At 36.7% G+C, this 26,843-nt stretch overlaps 1 protein-coding gene across 8 annotated transcripts in view; it reads left to right on the forward strand.

Moving 5' to 3' along the window:
• XRN1 (5'-3' exoribonuclease 1) overlaps nucleotides 1-26,843 on the forward strand; it is a 196,300-nt gene that overhangs the window by 155,578 nt on the left and 13,879 nt on the right. For 2 of the 8 annotated variants that reach the window (XM_059688272.1, XM_059688277.1), the window contains 8 exons: nucleotides 1,239-1,308; nucleotides 7,242-7,464; nucleotides 9,144-9,239; nucleotides 15,631-15,730; nucleotides 24,153-24,214; nucleotides 25,399-25,512; nucleotides 25,664-25,786; nucleotides 26,463-26,622. In XM_059688272.1, coding sequence (XP_059544255.1) covers nucleotides 1,239-1,308; nucleotides 7,242-7,464; nucleotides 9,144-9,239; nucleotides 15,631-15,730; nucleotides 24,153-24,214; nucleotides 25,399-25,512; nucleotides 25,664-25,786; nucleotides 26,463-26,622 — 948 coding nt within the window. Of the gene's footprint in view, nucleotides 1-1,238; nucleotides 1,309-7,241; nucleotides 7,465-9,143; nucleotides 9,240-10,153; nucleotides 10,242-15,630; nucleotides 15,731-24,152; nucleotides 24,215-25,398; nucleotides 25,513-25,663; nucleotides 25,787-26,462; nucleotides 26,623-26,843 lie in introns of those variants that run through there. The other 6 variants (XM_059688274.1, XM_059688273.1, XM_059688275.1 and 3 more) reach the window with 6 other exon arrangements.

A 26,843-nucleotide genomic window follows, 5' to 3' on the forward strand; every position in this document is an offset into this window, starting at 1 on the left:
ACACTGAGCTTAATTGGATTGTACTCTAGTTAGGTTGTCCTGATAAAGACCTTAGGAATCTGATAACATGGAAGTTTCCTTTCTTCTGACAACAACTATCAGTAATAGTGACTGCTTGGAATTTTGTCTTGAAGGGTTTTAAAGCTACATCTATCCTGAGTGGAAAAGAGCTCTGTGATTGATTAGCCATGTCTGCCATGGGCATGGTATAGAAAGGGGATTATTTATTACTACTGCCCTCATCTGAGACCTCATCTCCACTAAAGGGATGAATAAATGTCAATAATTTTTTGAAGAAGTGGTTCCTCCCACAGACTGGAAATGGGAACCTAGAAAGTGGACCTTCTTAAAGTTTAGATTTTAGGTAAAAGTGCCAGGTTAAAAGGTACAACGGGATGAGTTCTGCAGGCCTGGTTTCACTTAGCAATGAGGGACTGCGGGTCAGGGAGACATCCTCCCACCCACTCCAGAAGCTGATGTAGTATTAGAAATTGTGGTTGTCAGAGAACTAGAACCAGTATAATGGAAAGGTAGTGGTATGGGGAGAGGGGAGGAAGAGAGTCAATTCTGAAGTTATGTGATAACTCTTATTAATTTGGGCTTAGAATTCAAAACGTTAATTTAACTAGTTATTTCACTTTACCTTGGCGTTCTGGGTAAATTTAATATTTACAGATATATCTTTCATGCTCTCTCCCAAGTTTGTCCTTCCCTGCACCTAAGTTTATTGCACCAGTGTCTTTGTCCTGAGTCTCACGTCTCAATTATGATGTCTATAATCTTCCAGGTCATTATCAGCCAGAACCTTGGAGTCATCTTTGGTATCTCCATCCTTTTTATCCACATAGGTTACAAATCCTACCAATTCTATCTAATAATATATTTGTTCTTTCCATTCTACTCCCAATTCCTGCCATGTTTTCAAAATTTCATTGTCTTTTGTCTTATTGGAAGAACTTTTAGACTGCAAACTCTAAATTATATCTTATTTATTCTCTTATTATGAATCATTTCAAACATATACAAAAGCAGAGAGAAAAGTATATTCCTCACAGCATCTGATTTAAAATATTATTTTACTTTAAATAACAAGTGAGGTAATCTGTAAGCTTATTTACTTTTCATTTACTGTCTGTATTCCTCTACATCATTTTTTTTTGGTAGCTTTAATGCTTTTTAAATTTTAAAACCTCATATGCTGATTTTTCATCATATGATTTTTCTCTCTTTTTTAACAGCTAATAGAGAAGCTGATGTCCTATTTGAAGTTTTATTTGATGAAGAATTTCCTGGAGGCTTAACAATAAGGTTTGTATTTCCAGATTACAGTTATACTTTCTGAATATGTCCCTGTGACCAGTGACTTTTCATTACTTGTTTGTACGGTTTGAGTTCCTATTATGTGCAAGACATTATACTTGCTACTAGGAATGTAACAGTGAATAAGACAGACATGTTTTCTATACTTGTAGAGCTTTTATTTTTGTGTGGAAGATAATTAACTGACTACAGTATTAATTAATTACATTGTGACTAATTCTGGTAAGGAGAAGTTCAGGTTTCTATAATAGTATGACCCTGATAGTTCCAGAAAGGTGGGACTTAAAGAATGAATACTGGTTAACTAGGGAGAGAAGAAAAGTGACAAGTAGTCAAGAAGAACAAATAGCATATGCAACAACATTTTTACCCATTCAGAAAACTGAAAGAATACAAGTGTTCCTGAACTTCAGTGACTGAGTAAGATTAGAGTCAGAGAGAAAAGCAAGGACCACACTGTGCAGGAACTTTTAAACCAACTTTCAGGACATGTTGACAATCTTGGTCTTCATTCTTAAAGCAATGTGAAGCCATCAAAATCAGAGATGTGGCATTATCAGTTTTGCATTTTGAAATGTTTAAATAACTTGAAGAATACAAACGTTTTTGAATTTAGTAACATTAAGTCTTCGTCATCTGTTTATGTAATTGTGAGTGCTCGAGCTAGAGTGGGCTGGTGTGAGGCATGAATGGCAAGTGTAATAATAGAGACAATAATTGAGCTGACTCCTGAGAAGTTTGACTATGAAGGGGAGAAAAGAGAACCAGAAATTAGGGGGTTTAGAAGAAGAGTTATTTTTTGTTTTAATTTTATATTAAAATTTATCTTATTTTTATTATACTTTTATTTTCATTTTTATTAAATCTATTGGGGTAACATTGATTAATACTATTGTATAAGATTCAGGTGTTCAACTTTATAAGCAACATCTGTGTACTCCATTGTGTGCTCACCCCCCAGGGTCTAGTCTTCTTTTGTCACCATATATTTGGCCCCCTTTACCCTCTTCATCTTCCCCCTAGCTTCCTTCCCATCTGGTACCCGCATTCTGTTGTCTGTATCTATGAGTGTGTTTTGTTTGCCCTTTTTAAATTGAAGTTATTAGGGTTACATTGATTAATTATATAGGTTTCAAGCACAATTCTATGATACATCCTCTGTATATTGTGTTGTGTGTGTTTACCCACAGTCTAGTCTCCTTCCATCACCATTTATCCCCTCTTTGCCCTCTTCTACCTGCCCCTATCCCCCTTCCTCTGGTAGTCACCATACTGATGTCTGTATCTATGTTGTTTGTTCTTTTGTTGCTTTTTTTATATCCACATATGAGAGAAATCATATAGTTCTTGTGCTTTTCTGTCAGACTTATTTTACTTGGCATGATACTCTCAAGTTCCATCCATGGTGTCACAAATGGAGATATTTTTTCTTTTTTATGGCTGATTAGTATAGCTATCTTCTTTATCCAGTCATTGGTCGAAGGACACTTAGGTTGTTACCATGTCAGGGCTATTTTGAATAATGCTGTAATGAACATAGGGTTATAAAATCTTTATGAAACAGTGTTTTCAAATTTTTCATGTATGTAGCTAGAGGAGAGATTGTTGGGCCATATGGTAGCTCTGTTTTTAATTTTGGGAGGAACCTGTGTACTGTTTTCCATAGTGGCTGCACCAATTTACAGTCCAGTCAGCTATATCAGGTTTCCCTTTTCCTACAACCTCTCCAACACTTGCTATATCTTGTCTTATGGATAATAGCCATTCTAACAGGTGTGAGGTAGCATCTTATTGTAGTTTTGATTTTCATTTTCCTAATAACTAGTGGTGTTAAACATCTTTTCATGTGTCTCTTGGCCCATCTGTTTGTCTTCCTTGGAAAAGTGACTATACATGTCTCTGCCCATCTAAAATCAGATTTGTTGTTTTTGAGTTGTGTGAATTCTTTTTTTTTTCTTTTTTAATTAAATCTTTATTGTTCAGATTATTACATTAGTTACTCTTTTTTCCCGCCATAACTCCCCTCCACCCAGTTCCCACCCCACCCTCCGCCCTCACTCCCCTCCCCACTATCCTCATCCATAGGTGCACGATTATTGTCCAATCTCTTCCCTCACCCCACACCCCTCTCCCCCCACCCCCCAAGAATAGTCCATTCCCTTTCTATGTCCCTGATTCTATTACAATCACCAGTTCATACTATTCATCAGATTATTTATTCCCTTGATTTTTAGATTCACTTGTTAATAGATGTGTATTTGTTGTTCATAATTTGTATCTTTACCTTTTTCTTCTTCTTCCTCTTCTTAAAGGATACCTTTCAGCATTTCATATAATACTGGTTTGGTGGTGATGAACTCCTTTAGCTTTTTCTTATCTCTGAAGCTCTTTATCTGGCCTTCACTTCTGAATGATAGTTTTGCTGGATAAAGTAGTCTTGGTTGTAGGTTCTTGCTATTCATCACTTTGAATATTTCTTGCCATTCCCTTCTGGCCTGCAAAGTTTCTGTTGAGAAATCAGCTGACAGTCCTATGGGTACTCCCTTGTAGGTAACTGATTTTCTTTCTCTTGCTGCTTTTAGGATTCTCTCTTTGTCTTTTGCTCTTGGCATTTTAATTATGAGGTGTCTTGGTGTGGTCCTCTTTGGATTCCTTTTGTTTGGGGTTCTCTGCGCTTCCTGGACTTGTAAGTCTATTTCTTTCACCAGGTGAGGGAAGTTTTCTGTCATTATTTCTTCAAATAGGTTTTCAATATCTTGCTCTCTCTCTTCTTCTGGCACCCCTATAATTCGGATGTTGGTACACTTGAAGCTGTCCCAGAGGCTCCTTACACTATCTTTGTATTTTTGGATTCTTTTTTCATTTTGCTTTTCTGGTTGGGTGTTTTTTGCTTCTTCGTATTTCAGATCTTTGACTTGATTCTTGCGATCCTCTGGTCTGTTGTTGGGAGTCTGTATAATATTCTGTATTTCAGTCAGTGTATGCTTAATTTCTAGTTGGTCCTTTATCACAGCATTGAGGGTCTCATTAGATTTCTTGAGGATCTCACTACATTTATCGGCAGTCTCACCAGTCTTCTTGAAGATCTCACTACATTTATCGGCGGTCTCACCAGTCTTTTCGAGGGCCTTATTAAGTTTATCGGCGGCTTCTAGACAGTTCTTTAAAGACCTTAAAAGTGTGGTTTTGAACTCTATATCCAGCAGTTTGCTTTCCTCCGATTCTGTCGTTTGTGTCCTTTTTCTTTGTCTCGGCATTTTTTATGCTTCGCTGTGTCGATAGAGTTCCTTTCTGTGCTAAGTGTCCCAATTACCTGAGGTAGACACTCTTGGTGCACCCCCTTGTGGGCTTTGTGCACAGTCTTGTTGTAGGTAAGCCTTGATTGTTGTAGTTATCACTGGGAGGAATTGACCTCCAGGCCAATTGGCTGTGAGAATCAGCTGTGTCTGCAGTGGGAGAACTTCTGTGCTGGAGACACCCCTCTGGGGGTCGACTTGCTTCAATGGGGCTTTGGTGCTCACGGAGTCTTCCCCCTGAGTGTGTCTTTTATGGTTCCACAGAGCTGCAAACTGGATGGTCCCACTCTGACCTCTGGGCTTCCTGGCTCCTGGATCTCTAGGGAGGTGCTAATCTAGCCTCTGCCTGAGGCTATCCAGCAAAAGTCTCCCTGCAGGGCTTGGGCGGGGCAGGTCCCACAGGATCAACAGGGCAGGGTTAGCACTCAGTCTTGCCCTCAGAGGCTCTGCTTCTCAGTGTCCCAGTAATTGCTGCAAGCCCCACGGAGAGAAAGCTGCCCTAGGGTTCTGAGCGATGCCAGACAGTCCCGCTTCTCCCATATGAGTCTGGGTCCCTAGAGACTCGCCCGGATCTGGAGCTCAGAGTCTGAGACTCCCTCCCGATTGAAAACAACAACCACGCCGTCAGCCGCCAGCCCGCTCCACATGCACTCCGCACCTTAGTATTTTACTTCAGCACTGCGCCTCCTCTGAGTCTCGGTATGTTTTACTCTTTCCTCCTAGTTGTAGAACTTCCACTCAGCCAGCCTTCCTGTGGGTCTGGATGATGTCCGTTCCGTCTTTTAGTTGTATTTTTGAAGTGGTTGTTCGAGGCAGCAAACTCCAGTGTTTACCTATGCCGCCATCTTGGTTTCTCCCTGTGTGAATTCTTTATATATTTTGGATATTAACTCCTTATCAGAGTCTTGTTTGCAGATATCTTCTCCCTTTCGATTGGTTGCCTTTTTGTTTTGTTGATGGTTCTTTTGCTGTGTAGAAGCTTTTAGTTTGATGTAGTCCCATTAATTTATATTTTGCTTTTCTCTTGCCTTTGGGATCAAGTTCACAAAAACCCCTCTGAGACCAATGTGTATACCTTTGTTTTCTTTTGTGTATTTTGTTCCAGGTCTTTTGAGTTAATTTTTATGTATGGTGTCAGATTCTTTTGCATGTGGCTTCCATTTTTCCCAACACCGTTTATTGAAGAAGCTTTTCTTTCTCCATTGTATGTTTTTGGCTCCTTTGCTGAAAATTAGTGGCCCATATATGTGTGGGTTTATTTTGGGCTAACAGTTTTGTTCCTTTGGTCTGTGTATTTGGCTTTTTCTGCCAATACAATACTGCTTTGATTACTATAGCTTTGTAATATAGTTTGAACTCGGGGAGTGTGATACCTCTGGCTTTGATTTTTCCCAGAATTGCTTTGGCTCTTTGGGATCTGTTGTAGTTCCATACAAATTAGAGAATTTTTTGTTCTATTTCGGTGGAAAATGCCATTGAGATTTTAATGGTGTTTGCATTAAATCTATATATTGCTTTAGGTTATTTGACTGTTTTAGCAATGTTAATTCTTCCAATCCATGAACACAGAATATTTTTCCATTTCCTTGTGTCTTCAATTTCTTTCAATAATGTCTTGTAGTTATCAGTGTATAGCTTTTTCATTTCCTTTGTTAAATTTATTCCTAGGTGGGGTTTTTTGTTGCAATTGTAAAGGGTTTTTTTTTTGTTTTTTCCTTTTACTATTTCATTGATAGTATATAGGAACACAGCAGATTTTTTTATATTGGAACACAACGAATTTTTGTATTTGATTTTGTATCCTGCAACTTTACTGTATTTGTTTATTGTTTCTAATAGTCTTGGTGGAATCTAGGGTTTTCTATATAAGAGAATCATGTCATCTGCAGATACTGACAGTTTTACTTCTTCATTCCCAATTTGGATACCTTTCATTTCTTTCTGTTGCCTGATTGCTCTGTTATACTATTTTGAATAATGGTGAGATTGGACATCCTTGTTTTGTTCCTGACCTTAAAGGAAAAGCTTTCATTTTTTCATCAAGTATGATGTGGGTTTGTCATATATGCCTTTATTATGTTGAGGTACTTGTCTTCTATATTAACTTTATTGAGAGTTTTAATTATAAGTGGATGTTGTATCTTATCAAATGCTTTTTCTGTATCTATTGATATATGATTTTTATCTTTTGTTAATGCGCAGTGTTTGATTTGCATATGTTGAGCTATCCTTGCATCCTTTAAATGAACCCCACTGGATCATAATGTATTATGCTTTTAATGTACTGTTGCATTCAATTTGCTGGTATATTTTTAGGATTTTTGCATCTGTATTCAGAGGTATTGGCCTGTAGTTTTCCTTTTTTGTCTTGTCTTTGCCTGTTTTTGATATCAGGGTTATGTTTGCCTCATAAACTGAATTAGCAAGCATTCCCTCTTCTTCAGTATTTTAGAATAGGTTGAGAAGGTATTATATCTTTTAATTTACTGGTGAGGCCATCTGGTCCTGGACTTTTGTTTTTTGGGAGGTTTTTGATGTTGGACGATCCATCCAAATATTATTTGCTTCATCCTAGCACATTCAGTATTATTTCACTCTGGTTCTGATGTAACTTTTTACTTTTAGGTGCTCACCTGGTAGGGGATATCGACTGCCAACAAGTGCCTTGGTGAACCTTTCTCATGGGAGTCGCTCAGAAACTGGAAATCAGAAGTTGACAGCCATTGTGAAACCACAACCAGCTGTGAATCACTATAGCTTGAATTCGTCAGTTTCATCTGGTCATTTGGGAGGCCTGAACCATTCCCCTCAATCTCTTTTTGTTTCTACGCAAGTAAAGACTCTTTCTGTAATTTTTCTCTACCCCCTTTACAAATTACAAGCACACTATAAATAGAGACCTAAACTGACTTAGATTTTTTTAAAATTTTTTGTTTAAGTCATTTCTAGTTTTGTTTTAAACTCATAGGCTAGGAGAGAATGATATTGATAGTATTCTACCTATGTTATAAAATTATAGTTATATTCAAGAAGAAAGACATTTATTTTTAAAATATCCTGAAAATGTCTTTTTTCTCTATATATTTGCTTTCAAACTAACATTTAAATATTTTTATTATATACAAATTTTCTATGATATCTGTTATAAAATGACATAAATTTGAAAGGTAGAAGAAAGAGGATATATCTTTATGAAAAGCAATTTTCTAGTTCCCACCATGTAACTCATGGTAATTTCCTTTATTTCATCTTCCAGGGGGCAAAAATTGAATTGTTTTGTGTGAGACACTTACCTTTATTTAATTCCATGACCACAAATCTTACCACACTTTTTAATCCAAATAATACATGTCTATTATATAGACTAATTACAAAGCACAGATAAGTAGATAATAACAAAGGAAACAAAAGCAAAAATCCTCTCAAATATCATAGCTAACTACTGTTAAATTTTTGGTACATTTTTTTGAGAAATTTTATATATATATATATTTTTTTTTTTTATTGATTTCAAAGAGGAAGGGAGAGGGAGAGAGAGATAGAAACATCAGTGATGAGAGAGAATCATTGATTGGCTGCCTCCTTCACTCCCCGCCCCCCAATGGGGATCGAGCCAGCAACCCAGAGTGTTTTGACCTGTATGAAATCAGTTCCCCATGAGTAATAGCGAATTTTTAATCTGTTAGATTACTTTTGTGTAAGATGAAAATTTTTTAAGTTAAATCATTAGATGTTAGCTTAAATGAGATAATTTATCAGTGCAATAGAAGACAAAAAGAATCTATTGGTGGGGATATATTGATACAGTATAATTTTTATAGCATTTATTATGCTTTAAAATTCAGTGGTTCTCACCCTTCTGGCCCTTTAAATACAGTTCCTCATGTTGTGACCCAACCATAAAATTCTTTTCGTTGCTACTTCATAACTGTAATGTTGCTACTGTTATGAATCGTAATGTAAATATCTGATATGCAGCATGGTCTTAGGCAACCCCTGTGAAGGGGTCATTTGACCGCCAAAGGGGTCGCGACCCACAGGTTGAGAACCACTGCTTTAAATGCTTTCAATAAAACCAAAACAATTACAAAAGAAGAAAGCCCTTTTCACTCTAATAGAATACCTTTATGATGACTCTACTGAGCTCTAGAAAAAGAGAATTGAGATTTCAAATAATGAAAGTTAAATATTCTCTCATGATAAATAACTTTAATTAATAAATTATTTGATTTTTATTTTTTTTAAAATGTATTTTATTGATTTTTTACAGAGAGGAAGGGAGAGGGATAGAGAGTTAGAAACATCGATGAGAGAGAAACACAGACCAGCTGCCTCCTGCACACCTCCTACTGGGGATGTGCCCCCAACCAAGGTACATGCCCTTGACCGGAACCGAACCTGGGACCTTTCAGTCCGCAGGCCGACGCTCTATCCACTGAGCCAAACTGGTTTGGCTATTTGATTTTTAATATGAATCTCTATTTCTTCATGTGTCAGTTTCTTAAGAAATTTGTCGCGCTTTGCCAGGTACCTACTAAAGATGATGATGAATTTTGCAACATTTGGCAGTCCTTACAGGGATCCAGAAAGGTTCAGCACTTTCAGCCAACTCTACAAGAGAAGGTTAGTATATCTTCATTGATGGACATTTAACTCGAAAAATTTTCATTTTATATTTCTTTCTCAGGCATGCAATGATTAATTTTCTTCTAAAACATCCTAAAATAGATATAACAGTTTTGATCATGAATTTGCATACTTCTGTTCAGTTGTATATAAAATTTTTTTGATCAGTGAATGAGAATATAGACAATTTTTATTTTAAATTAGTTTTGGATTATTTTTTAGTTGTTTAGAAAATCATAATAACTATAGTCTAAATTTAACAAAGGCCTTAATGGCACTCATTAAGTTAATTATTTCCACTTGAATGTGTAGCTTTATACTGACAGTTGGTTGTCTTAAAGATGAATGAGCAAATTCACATTCCTCTGCTAAAAGAGTAGACTCAGACAAAAAAAACAACAAAGAAAGGGACTGAATGCCTATAACTTTGTTACTAGTTACTGGCCTGTCTTCTCAGTTTAGGTCAAGAAGGAATGTTCTCTCAAGTTTATAAACCAGTAGCCTGTACCACACGGGCCTCATTTATACTAAATCCTTCAGTGATGGTGGCATTATCAGAACTAGAGAGGGGGAAAGAGCAAAGGGAATGGAGATAAAATAAACATAAAAAGTGAGAGTGACAAAATACACAGGTTTCTTCTGCAAATACGCAATTAAAAGCTTTCCTTACATCATTCATAAATTGTTTCTACCTGAATTTAACCCATTTCCAGATTTTCAAACCCTCTTTTCCTCCTTAATTTATTTGATACTGCTAACCACTCATTCTTCAGTGCTTTGCTATCATTCATTCATTCAAAACATATTTCTTGAGTGCCTACCATATGGACTTAGACCTGGTAGTAGGAGCCTGTGAGAATTGGTCAAATTGTAGACATTTTTTTAAAAATTATTTTATTGATTTTTTACAGAGAGGATGAGAAGGGGATAGAGAGTTAGAAACATGGATGAGAGAGAAACATCCATCAGCCGCCTCCTGCACAACCACTACTGGGGATGTGCCCGCAACCAAGGTACATGCCCTTGACCGGAATCGAACCTGGGACCTTTCAGTCCGCAGGCCAACACTCTATCCACTGAGCCAAACCGGTTAAGGCAGTAGACATTTTTTAGATTGAATTTATTGGAGTGACATTGGATAATAAAATTATACAGGTTTCAGATATGCAATTCTATAATAAATCTTAGACATCATAGAGGGATTGCCAGCTGATGATGAATTACATTTGGAATTAAAAGAGAAAGAATGGATTAAAGAATGTGACTCTTAAGGTATGAGTAACTAAAAGGATAAAGTAGCTATTAACTGAGATGGGAAGGATTGCAGGTCAGTAGATATGTGGGGAAAATTAAGAATTCAATTTTGGACATAGTGAGTTTGAGACATATATTAAACATTTAAGTCAGTGGTTCTCAACCTTCTGGCCCTTTAAATACAGTTCCTCATGTTGTCACCCAACCATAAAATTCTTTTCATTGCTACTTCATAACTGTAATGTTGCTACTGTTATGAATTGTAATGTAAATATCTGATATGCAGGATGGTCTTAGGTGACCCCTGTGAAAGGGTCATTCGACTGCCAAAGGGGTCGCGACCCACAGGTTGAGAACCGCTGATTTAAGTGCAGGCGTAGAGTTGGCCATTGAGACTGAAGCTCATGAAGAATGTCCAAACTGGAGAGAGAATTCGAGAGTCGCCATCTACATACATGCATGTGTATGTGTATATCTGTATAACTATATTTATCTATATCAAGGAAGTAGATGTAGATAGAGAAGAGGTCCAATAATTTAGCCTTAGAGAATTCCATCTTTAAAGAATTCGAGAAATTAGATGAAACTGACAATGAAGACTGAGAAGGAACAGCCAATGAAACAGAAAGAAAACTAGGAAAGGGTGGTGTCTAGATGCCAAGTGAAGAATGGATGTCTTACTGGACCAGGTGATCAACTGTGTTGAATGTTGCTCTTGGATCAATTAAGGTAAAAACTGAGAATTGACCACAGAGTTTAGTAGATGAAGGTCACTGGGAACCTTAAACAATTCTAGTAGAGTGATAGGAGTGAAATATTAATTAGAGGGGGTTTAAGAGAGAAGGGGAGGAAAGAAATTGGAGGCTGTAAATATAGACAGTTCTTTCAAGGAGTTTTGCTGTAAAGAAAACATTGCCCTAAGTTTCCTCTCACCTTTCCTATTAACTTCTTTATTAACCTCTGTTCTTCCAGACTTTCACTGGACTGTTCACCAAAACTCAAGAACAGTTTTCTTTTCCCTTTGCCCTATTGCTTGATTTGTGACTTTAGCTTTCTCGTCTCTTTAATTACCACTCAAAATAATCTGTCTGATTCCAAACTCTCAATCAAGATCTAGCCCAATACCTCCAACTCTCTGGAAGACAGATATAGATGGATGCCTACCGTCCCTCTCAATCTCAAGATGTCTCAGAATGGACCTGATCTATGGCCTGTTCTCTTATCCTTGTTTCTAACACTACCATTTTCGTCAAACATATAATCTGGAAAGTATGGAATTAAAAATTTTTACTCTTTCTCTCCTAATATTTTTTTTGCAGTGAGACTGCAAACTGTTTACTCCTTCTCAGTTTCCATAATTGGACCTTAGGTCGTCATCCCATACCTAGATTAATCTCCTATCTGCATTTCTTATTTCTGACCTCTTTCTTTTACAGTTCTTACATAGTACTGCTCGATCTATCTTTCCTAAAGATCCCTTCACCAGTCTTGGCCCTATGGCATAATTGGGCAAAGTTTCTAATTAATAAGAGCTCCTGGGTTTGAACTCAACTTATACCTTTACGTATTGTGGTGTCGTAAATCTGGTAGTGAACTCAGAATCAGGAAATCAGGTTTTGTGACTCAAATTGAGCAAATCTTATTTCGCTGAGCTTCTTTGGGCCTCAGTTATAAAATTAAGTTGGTGGACTTAGATCACCTTGGAGGTCTTTTCCAGCCCTAAAATAGTATAATTCAAATACTTAGAATGTACCCGGCTCCCTGTTTAGTTGCTAGAATTCAGCCTATACTCAAACTAATGCTTAGTTCTTCTATAATCTAACCCTACCTGATTCTTATATAAAGCATGTCCAAGTACTTGGTAAATGGTCTGTTCCAGTCAGGTTGGTCTCTTTACCTTCCCTTTCCTACAAACAGATAATTCCATTTCAGGTTATCTGTACTTCTTGTTCCTTCCGCTTAGGATGCTATTCCTCTCTCACTTCCAAAATTCCCCTAGTCGTGTTACTACCTATTTCAACACTTGATATATTTTCTCAGAATGTTCTGTATACAATTCCTGTGATTGGTTGCTATTTCATTATTTATATCAGTTTAATACTCCAGTGTTTGATCTCCTGTGTGTTCCAAGAATTCTGAGCCATCACATACAACACATGTATCTGTGAGGCATTAAAAAGCAGCCTGATATTCATCCAATGAGCAAATTCTAAAACACTCAACCCAATAAAAAAAAAGTTAAGCTTATGGAAAAGGCAAAACTATGGAGACAGTAAAAAGATCAGTGGCTACCCAGCCGGCATGGCTCAGTGGCTGAGTGTCAACCTATGAACCAGGAGGTCATGGTTCAATGCCCGGTCAGGGCACATGCCTGGGTTTTGGGCTCGATCCCCAGTAGGGGGCATGCAGGAAGCCAATCAATTATTCTCTCTCACCATTGATGTTTCTATCTCTCTCTCTCTCCCTTTCTCTCTTAAATAAATAAAAATATGAAAGAAAAAAAATGGATCAGTGTTTTCCAAGGTTGGGGAGAGAGGGAGGAAGGAATAAGTGCACTGAAGATTTTTAGGGACTGAAAAATGCTCGATGTGATACTATTGTCGTTGATGACATAAGAGAAACATCCAAACCTGTAAAGAATTTTTATGAGTTTATTTGACCAATGTTGACAATATGCCAGGAAGCAAAATCTCAGATGCTCCCCAGAATGAGAATTTGCAGTGTGTTTTCTCATTTGGAGTTAGGAAGGGAACATATGGAAGATACATGGATATGGAAGAAAGCAAGGCAGAGAAACAGCAATGATTGGTTACAGGATAACAAGGTTATGTGCGGTCTTGAGGGTTGTTACCCTTCTGAGGAATCTGAAAAAGTCATTTTAAAGCTATATCAATCTAGATGCACAGAAACAACGGACAGGGCTTGCATAAGGCAAAGATAACCTTTCATTAGGGAAGTTATAGGCCCGAGGCTTGACTTACCCACCATGACCTTCCCAGTTAGAAATTTATGATTAGATCACCCTGTGAGATTACTTTCAGTTAGATTTATTACAGAGCCTTTTTCATCCATACTGTAATGGTGAATACTTGTCATTATACATTTGTCCTAACCCATAAAATGTACAACACCAAGAGTGAACCCAGTGTAAACTATGGACTTGGTGTGATATGTCCATGTAGAGTCATCAGTTGTGACAGATATACTCCTCCCAAGTGGGATCTTGATCATGGTGAGGCTGTGCATGTGTGGTGGCAGGGGGCAATTTTGTTGTGAACCTAAAACTGCTCTTAAAAAAAAAAAATCTTTAAAAAAATTCAAGCCTTTATTGGCAAAATATGAAAATATGACTAACAAATAGCTTTATGTAAATAGAACAACTCAAAAAACTTTTTTTTCCTCTCTCTCCCCCCCTTCCCTCCCTCTCTACTTTCCCTCTTCCCCTCTCTCTAAAAACTATAATGTTTTCTTCCTAATTAAACTTATGACACACTTTTTCTCTGAAATGGTACTGTGAACTTGAGTTTTAGAGTTAGAACTCAAATGTCAGTTCTCCCATTATTTAGTACTGTAACTAAATTACTTTATCACTTTGAGCCTCAGTTTAGTCATCTATACAATGGAATCAAAATCTACCAAAGCATTTTTATAATCATAGTATTGTTGTAATGAAATTAAGATAATGTTCCATCCCTGGAACATAATAGACACTAACACAATATTTGTTCATACCAGTTTATTGATCCTGATGTTCTTAAAGTCAAAATCTCCCATAATGTACCCCACCAATTATTGTGCTATTCAAATAGAAATCTCTTGGCCCTTTTGATTCTCAAAGGCTAAAGTGCCCTGGGTGTTATATGCATATGAGCTCATTGGACCTTCCTGCACACAATGGTGCACATCACAATTATTTTTGAGCATGCCTACTGCCAAGCAGGATATGCCTTTGTACCTAGTGTTCATTATTTGTTTATGCTCAGAACAAAATAAATAGGGCCCACCAAAAGTAAAACTGTGAATTGATAGCCCTGGCTGGTGTGGCTCAGGTGGTTGGCGTGTTGTCCCATACACTGAAAGGTTGCGAGAATGAAACCTGGTCAGGGCACATTCCTAAGTTGCAGGGTACATATGGGAGGAAACTAACTAATGTTTCTTTCTCCCTCTCCCTCTCCCTCTCTCTCTCCCTCTCCCTCTCCCTTTCCCTCTCTACACTTCCTTTTCCCCTCTTTCTAAAATCAATACATATATCTTCAGGTGAGGATTTTTTAAAAATTGTGAAATAATAAATTTGTATTGAACATCTGCTTTTGCTTCCTCTTCCTCTTCAGCTGTGGAAATTATGTCTTTTTTGCCTTCAGGCATTCTTTCCCTGTCAGAAAACAAAGTGATCTAATCTGATCATTAGACAAAACTTAGGCCATTTTGCTAATTCTGTCTATTCCTGTACTGACTAATTATTGTAGCATTATAGTCAGTTTTGCTATCTGGTCATAGTCTTCCATCATTTGAAATCCTTGACAATATAAGTATTAGTTAATAAAAATCAGGTTTTGGGGAAAGGAATGAAGGAGTAATATTCTCAACTTTCACATCAGAGGTAGAAATGATGAATTTTCTAGAAGTTTTTAATGAAGACAAGAGAATAGTATAATGAACCCACAGATACCCATCCTTACCTTGCACATGTCCTATAGCACCTACTATTTCCCACCTCCCCCAGAGAGGAGGGTTCTGAAGCAAATCTAGAGGGTCTTTAGAGGGTGTTATTTCTGCTTGGAAAAAACATTTACCTAAAGTTTATTTCTTTAGTTTCTCTTTTAACTTCAAGCAAAACTATATTTAATATTTTTCTGTTGAAAACAGCATTATTGTAAATGATAGTTTTCTGTGTATCTTGCTAAGTAATACATAGAGAAACATAAGGAATTATGATCATTATGTTAGTAATGGTTATTTCTAGGTGGTGGGTTTGAGTGGTTTTTAAAATTCCCTATACTTTTCTGCATTCCTTAATTTGTTTTCTAGAGATATATAATTTTAATTATAAAATAATTATTTATTAAACATTGAAGAAAAGTACTTATAATAATAAAAGTTTCTTTAAATCATTTATAAGAATTTTAACTTTCAGGGTGCAGTTCTACCTCAAGAAGTAACTCAACATCATAAATCTGACTTAAATGACAACAGTGTTAAATGTCAGCAAAGAAAACATGAGCCTCACAGAAAATGTAAGTTTTAAGTTAGAAAAGTATACTTATGGTGCTGCTTCCTTTTATTTTTATTAACAACTTTACTAAGTTTTAATTCACATAACAAAATGGATCATTTTAAAGTGCAATTAGTGGTTTTTTGATATTTTCACAAAGTTATGCAACCATAGCCACTATCTATATTGAAATATTTTCATCACCCCCAAAAAGAAATATCATACCTATTAGCGTTCGTTCCTCTAGCCCCTGCCAACCACTGACTGCCTTACTGCCTTATGGATTGGCTTATTAGACATTACATATAAATGAAATCATAAAATATGTGTGACCTTTTATGGCTGGCTTCTTTTTTTTCTTTAATCCTCATTCAAGAACATGTTTTTATTGATGAGAGAGAGAGGAGAGAGGGAGGGAGGGAGGGAGGGAGGGAGAGAGAGAGAGAGAGAGAGAGAGAGAGAGAGAGAGAGAGAAACATCAATCTGTTGTCTCCTGTACACAGCCCAGGGATCGAACTGGCAATCTAGGTATGTGCCCTGACTGGAAATCGAACCTGCAGCCTTTGGGTGAATGGGACAGTGCTCCATCCAAATAAGCTATCCAGCTAGGGGTATGGCTGGATTCTTTCTATAGACATAATGTTTTCGGGGGTCTTCAATGTTTTATGTTGAGGCATGTATCAATACTTCATTCCTTTCTTTGGCTAAAACAAATTGCATTGTACAAATACTACATTTTGTTTACCATACACCTATTGATGGACATTTGGGAAGTTTCCATTTTGGGGTTATTATGAATAATGCTGCTGTGAATATCTGTGTACAAATTTTTGTGTGAACATATGTTTGCAGTTCTCGGGTATATATGAATGAATGGAATTGCTGAGTCATGTTGTATCTATGTTTACCACTTTGTGGAACTATCAAACTTTTCTCCAAATTAGCTGTACCATTTTACTTTCTATCAGCAATGTATAAGGGCCTAACTTTTCCACATCCTCTATAGCACTTGTTATTGCCCATCTTTTTTATTATAGCCATCCTAGTGGGTGTAAAGTGAACCCTCTTTGTGCTTTTCACTTACCATTCATTAATGACAAGTAATGCTGAGCATCTTTTCATGTGCCTATTGGCTGTTTATATATCTTTGGTGAAATGTCTATTCAAATTACTTGCTCATTTTAAAATTGGGTTATTTGTCTTTTTATTCTTGCTTCATAAGAATTCTTTATGTATTCTGTATACCTCAGGCTTATCCAATATTTTTTCTACTTTTTTTGTTGTTGCTTCTGCTTTAGTTGTCATAACCAAGAAAGCATTGCCTAATCCAAGATCACAAAGATTGACACCTTTTTTTTCCCCTAAGAGTTGTATAGTTTTAGCTCTTACATTTAGTTCTTTTTTTCCATTTTTGTGTTTGAATATGGTATGAGGTAGGGGAATCTCTATTCATTCTTTTACATATGGATATCCAGTTGTCCCAGCACCATTTGCTTAAATACTGTTCTTTCCCTATTGAATTGTCTTGGCACCCTTGTCAAAAATCAGATTACCATAAATGTATAGGTTTATTTCTGACCTCTTCATTCCATTCCATTGGTCTATCTGCCATTTTTATGGGAACAACACACCATCTTAATTACTGTACTTTTGTTGTTTTAGTTTTGAAATTGTGGTATTTGACTCCAACTTTTTCCACCCAGATTGTTTTGTCTGTACTGATCCCTTGCGTTTTCATATGAATTTTATTATCAGTTTATTTATTTTTGCAAAAGTGGCAATTGGAATTTTTATAGAGATTACGTTGAATCCATAGATCACTTTAGGTGGTATTGTCTTTTTAACAATATTAAGTCTTCCTATCCATGAATGCAAAATGTCTTTCCATTTATTTGGGTCTTTAATTTATTTCAGTGATGGTCTTATAATTTTCAGTATACAAGTCTTGCACTTTTTTTTAGGGAGAGGGAGAGAGAGAGAGAAACATCAGTGGTGAAGAGAATCATTGATGGGTTGCATCCTGCATGCCCCCTACTGGGGATCGAGGTTGCAGCCCCCACATGTGCCCTGACCTGACCAGGGAATTGAACTACGTGACCTGATTCATAGGTTGATGCTCAACCACTGAGCCATACTGCTGAGCAAGTCATGCACTTTTTTGGTTAAATTTAGTCCTAAGTATTTTATTTTTTTACTGCTATTGTCAATGGAACTATTTTCTTTTTATTATTATTATTTTGTTGTTGCTGTTAGTCCTCACCCGAGGATATTTTTCCATTGATTTTTAGGGAGAATGGAAGAGAGAGGGAAAGACAGATAGAAATATCAGTGTGAAAGAAACACATGATTTGGTTGCCTCCTGCACGAGCCCTTACCAGGGTCCTGGCCGGAGAGGAGCCTGCAACCAAAGTACCCTTGACCGTAATCGAATTCAGGATCCTTTAGTCTTCAGGTGATGTTCTATCCACTGACCCAAACTGGCTAGGGCAGAAATATTTTCTTTAAAAAATTTTTTTATTGTTCATTGCTATATATAGAAATAAAACAGACTTTTGTGTATTGATTATATATCCTTCCATCTTTTGGAACTCATTTGTAATCCCTAATTTTTTGTGGCGTTTGCATGTATAGTTTTAAGTTTTTCCTGTACAATCTGGATGCCTTTATTTCTTTTTCTTGCCTAGTTGCTGTGGCTAGAACTACCAGTACAATGTTGAATAGAAGTGGTGAGAGTGAACATTCTTATCTTGTCTTGATCTTAGTGATAGCTTTCAATTTTTCAGCATTAAGTGTAATATTAGTTGTGGGGTTTTGGCAGATGCCCTTTGTTAGGTGAGGAAAGTCCCTTCTATTCCTAGGGCGTTTTTTGTTTTTCTTGGAAGGTTGTTAGATTTTGTCAAATGCTATTTCTGTGTCTATTAAGATAATTATATGGTTTTCATCCCTTTATTCATTAATATGGTATATCTCATTGATTGTTTTTCATTTATTGAAACAGCCTTACATTCCTGGGATAAATCCCACTAGATCATGGTGTATAATCATTTTTGTATGCTACAAGATTTTGGGTTGCTAGAAATTTTTGAGGAGTTTTGTGTCTGTATTCATAAGGGATATTTTTTCTTTTCTTTTCATGTGATGTCTTTGATTTTGATATCATGGTAATACTGACATCATAGACTGTTAGGAATAGCACTGTGAAAGATCAACCTTATTCTGATCTCTGTGGTGGCAGCCAGGCTTATGGGTTTTCACCAAAAATGCTAGCTATTATTTCTGAAGGCTATGTGGAACTGGAGACTGTAAAATGGGATTAGAGCAATTTAAAATGCCAAAAGCTCACTATCCTTACTGAGATTTTTGTCTTTTTTTTTCCCATCCTCACCTGAGAATATGTTTTTTATTGATTTTAGAGAGGGGGAGAGGGAGGGAGAGAGAGAGAGAGAGAGCGAGCACGCGACATGGATCAATTGCACCTACCCTGACCAGGGATCAAACCCGAAACCTGAGTATGTGCCCTGACTGAACCCACCCCGCTTCAGTGCACAAGATGATGCCCAACCAACCGAGCCACCCCAGCCAGGGCAATTTTGTCTTTTCTTGAATAAGCATTCCCCTAATTGCTGCCAGCCTTTGATTAACTTCCATAATTCTGAAAATTTGGATTTTGGTTATTATGTCCATTTTCTCATTGCTTTTATGTAGGAGAGAATTTTTAGAGATCCTTACTCAGACATTTTTACTGACACCTCTGCTCTACTTTATTTTTATAATATACTAGAGGCCCCGTGCACGAATTTATGCACGGGTGGGGTCCCTCAGCCTGGCCAGCAATCAGGGCCAATCGTGGCCAGCCAGCAGGAGGGACCACGGGAGGTTAGCTGGCCGTGGGAAATTGGCCGGCTGCAGGAGGTTGACTGTGGGAGGAACACATTAACCACCAGGGGGACAGCTCCTGCATTGAGCGTCTGCCCCCTGGTGGTCAGTGCATGTCATAGCAACCAGTTGACTGGTCATTTGGTCATTCAGTCCCTTAGGCTTTTATAGATAGATAGATTTTTATTGATCTCAGAGAGGAACTGAGAGGAATAGAGAGATAGAAACATCCATGATGAGAGAGAATCATTGGTCGGCTGCCTTCTACACACCCCTACTGGGGATCAATCCTGCAACCCAGACATGTGCCTTGATTGGGAATCAAACCATGACCTCCTACTTCATAGTTCAATGCTCAGCCACTGAACCACATCGGCTGGGCTCTAACTACTTTTTGAGATAAATTTTATTTAAAGTAATCCAGTTCCTTTTTTGTGTATAAACACTTCATGCTAATTAAGTTACTCCGAACTATATTACAGATTTTTGCTAAAAATCTGTACTAATATTTTGTTATTAATATTCTCTTACCTAGTTTTTATATTTTTCCTTTTTTCCTTTTTGCAGTTGTGTCTAGTATGTGTTAGTCACAGTAGGAGATGCAGAGATAAGAATCTTCATCTTGCACTTTTTCTCTTCTCTTGATCAAAGTATTCCCAAATTGACTCATTTGTTATTCATTTATCTATTAAACTGCCACTTCTTAAACTATTATGTGCAAGATGCTGGGCATGAATGAATAAAACAGACAAGTTTTTACATTCTAAAGTGTAACCTGATCATAGACAAACAATAAATTCCATAATCTATAGTAATGATAAATGCTGTGGTGAAAAATAAGGCTGTTTATGAGGCTAGAGCAGCCATGGGCAAACTACGGCCCGCGGGGCCGGATCCAGCCCGTTTGGCTGTTCTATCCGGCCCACGGAGCCGAAAGAGCGGAGGGTTCTCTTGCTCTCCCCTCCGCTCCTTCACCAGCAGCAGTGTTAACATGTATTAGTTCACACAAACACCCCATCCATGCTTTTGTTCCAGCCCTCCATTCCAATTTAAGAACCCATTGTTGCCCTTGAGTCAAAAAGTTTGCCCACCCCTGGGCTAGAGTGATAAAGGTGTCCTATTTTAAATAGATGGTCAAGGAATGCCTCTTTGAGGACATAACATTTTAACAGAGACCCAAATAAAATGAGTGGAATGAGTAAGCTATGCAGAAAGTTTGCTAAAGAGCTCTCCAGCAGAGGAAGCCTCAAATACTAGATTCTAATTTATTATATACTAGTGGCCTGGTGCACGAATTTGTGCACATTGAAAGGAAGTTAATTAAAGGAAATATTTTAATATTGCTATTTGCCCATTCTCTATAATAGAAGTGTCAACCAAATTCACGATCAACAATGACAAATCAAAACACACGCATACAATTGGCACCTGCGAGAGCTTTATATGTATTGTGCATGCAGAAGTCAACTTAGCCTTTTATAGATATAGAATAAACTTGCTTAATTAGACCTGCTTTCTGATTTAGCTAAACTTTTTCCAGCCCAGTGAAGCATCCCAGCTTCTCTTTCAGGTAATTGTCAGCAACACAGCAGTAAATTTCAACACGAAGCAAATTATTATTATAGATCACGCAGGGAGAACAAAGGGTAAAATATTTAACTGCAGCAGTATTGATTATATTCTGCGCAATAAGAAAACCTGAAGTCATTTTCAAGGTCCACCATTTCTTCTTTTCAGTCGGGTAAAGTTTCTAGGCTTTCTGAATGTCTTTTTTCCAGCTAGTGAAAAGGAAGTCAGATTCCACCCAGTCTCCTATCTACCTACTCCAGGACTTCTGTGAGGATCAAATGAGATGAGGCACGGGAAAATGCTTCACGGACATTTGGTTAAAGTGTAAAATGTTTCCACGTGGCTATAAAGCAAGTCATGTTCCTGGGCTGAAGAAACTGCAAGGAGGCTAGTCACTAGGGAGAGGAAACCAGGCGTTGCTACGTGACATCATTACCCGGATGGATACTTAGCATATTAGCCTTTTATATATGTAAATTATATATATGCATGCTATTTTATGTATCTATATAGTACATGTAGTATTAAAATAGTGCTTTAAATTATTTTTCTAAAAAGCGATATGGAAATTTTGGACTGGAACGTGCAGTGTTCCCCTGGGCAGGATGGATTGTCCCAGACTCTTTGTCCATCGGAGTCTAAGAATAAAACCACTGATGGAAGATGGTAGGCTTTTATAGATAGATAGATTTATGTAAAGGTGGAAATTTATTGAAGAACAAGTACAGACTCCCACATGGGGAGGGGGAAAGAATCTCACAGCACAGAATCCCATGTGTGGGACTCTGTCCCACCGAGTTCCTTTTTTCCTGGTTTATAAAGGCTGCAGTTTTTGTGCCTCAATATCCCCTCTGATTGGCCACTATTCCCCTTTGATTTGGTCACTATAGCTACTCCTAAGCTCAAAGGTCAAACCTCGCGTGGGACATGCAAGGCCCTCCTTCTTTATTTTGTAAATATAGACCTTTTGCTACTCCCAGTTGCCTAATTTTTTGGAAATGTAACTGCTGCCTCTCCCAACTTCCTTATCTTATGGAAATGTAACTTCTGCCTCTCCCTTGTCTTATGGAAATGTAACTTTTGCAGCTCCAGGTAGCCTGTGCTTTTTCCATGGACCTCCTTAATTTTAAAAATTCCCTAAACCTGCCTATTTTACCCCTAAAAATTCCTATTTCAAAAGTAATTTTAAAAAATTTTTGTGGTTGTATAACTTTGGTTAAGTTCGATAACTGCTAGACTATATTTTTATACTAATATCTTTATATTATTTTTCCTTTTATATTTTAAGTTAAATATAGTCAAACCTCCACAGAAAAAAAATGTCTTGGTAGTCAAACCAAACTTCTGTGTTTGAAATTGATAATCCTTTCTTGCTGATACCTCAGCATGACAAAAAGCATCTGTTAGGCCACAAACAAAGGAGAGAAGGCATTTGTTGCCAGGGACGTCAACAATTAGCATAATTTTAAAACATAAAGAGGCCATCAAGAGTTTGAAAGAAACAGTGATCACAGGCAATTATAAAGAGGTAGAAAAACTATTGTTGATTTGGATAAAGGAAAAACTGCCAGGTGACAGCGTTTCAAAGGCAGTGATAAGAACAAGCAAAGGTGCTTCAAGCTGACCTGAAAGACATCTCTGGACCCAGTGCTGAAAGTGATTCCTTTAAGACTGATAGGGGATGGTACAATAAATTTAAGAAAAAAAAGTGCTTATTTATAGATTAAACAGTACATTAGACATGTACTATATATAAGAAAAGTGGAATGGAGTAAGCTATTTGACATATATAAGAAAAGTTAAAATGAAATCATTTGTGGGTCTGGAATGGATTAATTGAATTTACATTCTTTCTAAGGGAAAAAATGATTTGCTTTTCGAACAAATCACTTCTCGAACAGCCTTCTGGAACTAAGTTCAGAAACTGAGGTTCCACTGTACGGATTAATGTCCCCATAAATATGATAAATATAACTTGAAGATTTTATATTTAATTGAAATACATTGTGCTTATTCTTCAAGTTATTGTTTACATAAATGTATGTAAATTATTTACATTATGTGGAATTCTAATTACTTTTCTTGTGAGTGTGTCTCAATAAAGGTTTAATGTTGATACCTGTCTACTCACTTTTTCTTTTCCTCCTTTTCACAAAATTATTTCCTTTCCTCCCTTCCTTCCTTCCCTTACCTTTCTTTTCCCCTCCCCCTTTCTTTTCCTCTCTCTGTTCCTGCTCTTCCCTTCCTCCTCTGCTCTCATTCTATCCCTTTTCCTCTCTCCCATCCCCTCCCCCTACTTCTTTCCTCACCATCTCTTATTTTTGTCCTTTCTCCCTCCTTTCCTCTTTCCTTTTTTCTTCTTTTCTTTTTTACTTTCTTCCTTCATCTTCTAATTCATCCTTTCCATTTCCCCTACCATTTCCCCAATTTATCCTTAACATTAATACTAAAATAGCATCCTAATTTGTCTCTTAATAAGCCACTGACATTTTAATCTTCTTATTAGATCACTACTATCTGCTCAAAACCTTTCTATGATTGGTTGCCCTTTGTCTACCAGTTTATTCTATAGTCTTCAATACCTCTCAGATTATGGCACCAACCTGCTTCTGGAGTTCAATTAAATTCCATTATACTCCTTCACTTCTAGCAGAACTGGTCTATTGAGAGAAGAGACACATTCCTTGTTCTCTGTTTCCATGTCATTTCTCCTATTATTTCCTTTGCCTGGAATACTTAGCCTCTTATTCTGCCCATTGGAAACCTATTATCCTTCAAAGCTCAGTTAGATGCCCCCTTTCCTTTTTCTTGCTGTTGTTACCTGTGAGTATCTCTTCTCCTCTAATCTAGATTATAGTTCTTCAAGATCAGGATTTTCATCTTTTTGGAATTATGTGAATTTTTAACAAAGTACCTTGAAGTGGTAAATATTTGGTAAATGTAATTGGTGTGCGGTGAGTTTTTTTAATTTATCAAAATTTCTATTTTCTTGTCTCTAGTTAAGGAAGAATCTAGGAGCCCTAAAACTGAGAGTTGGTCACAAAAAATGTCAAATAATCAGGTAAGCTTTCTTAAAATGAAATACCTAATAGCCAGCTTCTTATTCCAACTGGTGGCTTTGTGGCATCTGACTGAATTTTGCAGCCAAATTTTCAGTTAATTCCTAAGTTTTGTTGCAAGATGGTGCTAAAGTATAACCTGAGAGTCACTGGATGGGAAGTTGCACAGTTAGAGTTCAGGATTTGGAACTAGAAATACCTGAAATCTTAATAGTTGGGTGGCTGGAGCAATTCATTACCTCTCTCAGCCTCAAGATCTTCATCTTCAAAAAATAGATAAAAATAGATCACTTGTCTCTCTCAACACATATCATCTAAATATACCTACATACATAAATGCATGTATGTATACATAAATATAAATGTGCAAAGTATGCATATACATATATATATACAATGAAAATATATGGATCAACATAGTAAAGTTTCTGGTTAATTCTGCCAAATTAGGTTGCAGAGGGGAGCTGAAGTTTGTTTTATTTTATGTAGTCTGCTGTTTGATATGAAGTATGTATACATTTTATAATCAAAGTATAACAAATTTTAATCTAAAAAAGTCAGTATGTGGCCTGATGATGTGCATATGTTCTGTATGTATATTATATTCTAATACAGAGTTAGAAAAAATTAGATCTCTTATAACTATTAATATATTAAATGATATCTTAGCATAATATGTGTCTGGCACATAATAGGTTCTTAGTAAATAGAATTCATTAATAGTTGAATATTAGTAAAATGATTTAATTATATGACTTTTAAGACCCTATTCTGCAACTCTTATGCTATGATTTCCTTTATTCTAGAAAAGGGTTTATGAATGTTTCATGCCATGGACCTTTGGTGAAGCCTATAGACTCTCTAAGAATAATGTCTTAAAACTAAAATAGAGTATATTCAATGCAAAAGAAAACCAGTTATGTTGAAATAGAATTAGAATCACCCCTATTGTGGTTTACTGCCTGTATTCATAATTGAAGGAAATTCTAAATTCTTATTTAGAAATTAGTTAATAAGATAAAAACGTAATTTTTTCCATCATCCATGTTTACAGGCCCCCTTTTTTTCTTATGATGTAAAAGGAAGAATACCACATTTTAAAGTTTACAGTGATGTATTTAGAGCACTAGTAATTAGTAACTATAAAATTTATTTGCACAAAAAGCTCACTCTTACTCTTTTGTAGACATTTGGACGGCCTGGCAAATGTAATAATACTAAGCTACTGAAGAGAAATGAAAGTACGGAAGTCTCAGAAAACCAAAAGGTTAGGACTGGTTATCCAAAAACTGTTGATAAGGTAAAAGGCCATTTATTCAATTGATCTTCCCACACTCTAGCACATAATTAGATGATTGGTGAAAATTATAAATCATTTTTGTACATACAACTTGTAGCTTTTTCTTTGTCCTTGTACTTTCATCTTCATGCACAAAATATTATTCTTTTAGCCTAACACTGGATTTGAGGACTTTCTAGCATCCTTGAATATCTCCAGAGAAAAGGAAGCACAGTCATCTCCTCACGAAGAGCCTCCCAGGGAAGAACATTGGTCACCACAGTCATTCGCTATGGTGCGTATTTTGGAGGAACTTTTGTACTATGGTAATTTCACCATCATTGGCCATGAATACCCACCCCCTACAACCAATTAAACCCTTTTCTCTCATCTAATGTGTTGCATCTTTTCTCTTTTTAAAATATATTTTATTGCTTTTTTACAGAGAGGAAGGGAGAGGGATAGAGAGTTAGAAACATCGATGAGAGAGAAACATCGATCAGCTGCCTCCTGCACACCTCCTACTGGGGATGTGCCTGCAACCAAGGTACATGCCCTTGACCCGAATCGAACCCGGGACCCTTCAGTCCGCAGGCTGACGCTCTATCCACTGAGCCAAACTGGCTAGGGCTAATGTGTTGCATCTTTCTTGTCATTCCATGAGAAAAACCAGGCTGTCCTGGGCAATTAAGCCATTTTTTTGTTATTTCTCTTTAGATCATACATAGCTCCCTTGCTTTTTAAATATTAGTACTAGGCAGTTTGGTCCAAAGTTATGCCTGGAAATGTTGGGGTTTGTTGTTGTTTTTCTACTCCAGGCTATTGATTTTCCTTATTCTCTATCTCAGTGAAGTTATTGTTTTAATTTTTAACAATGTAACTCATTAAAAGAAGGAACAGTAAGCTCTGTAATTCTGTTAACTTTTCTCCTGCTACCCTCACCATCTCCATATCACTCATTTTCAAAACAGAAGGGAACACAGATGCTTAAAGAAATTCTAAAAATTGATGGCTCTGGTAGTGTGGACCATAAGAACGAAATGAAGCAGTTTGGTAATGAAGTCATTGTTTCCTGTAATAGAAGAGATGAATATGGACCTTCCTCACAGCCTAAACAAAATGAGAAATTAAGTAAGTAAACAAAGTACAACTACTAATAACCAATTTCATTTCAGAAATTCAGTTTATTTTTTATCATGTGCTTTTTAAAGATAAAACTACTTTTATTTTTAAAGGAATATAATTAAAAGTAACAAATGAGTGTAATTTTTATGTTTATATCATTTATATAATAACTATGTAGCCAATAGTAGATGTCTAGTTTCTAAATGTCTTATTGTGAATACTGAAAT

This window comes from Myotis daubentonii, chromosome 3, assembly GCF_963259705.1.
Source record: "Myotis daubentonii chromosome 3, mMyoDau2.1, whole genome shotgun sequence".
NCBI classification, from domain to species: domain Eukaryota; kingdom Metazoa; phylum Chordata; class Mammalia; order Chiroptera; family Vespertilionidae; genus Myotis; species Myotis daubentonii.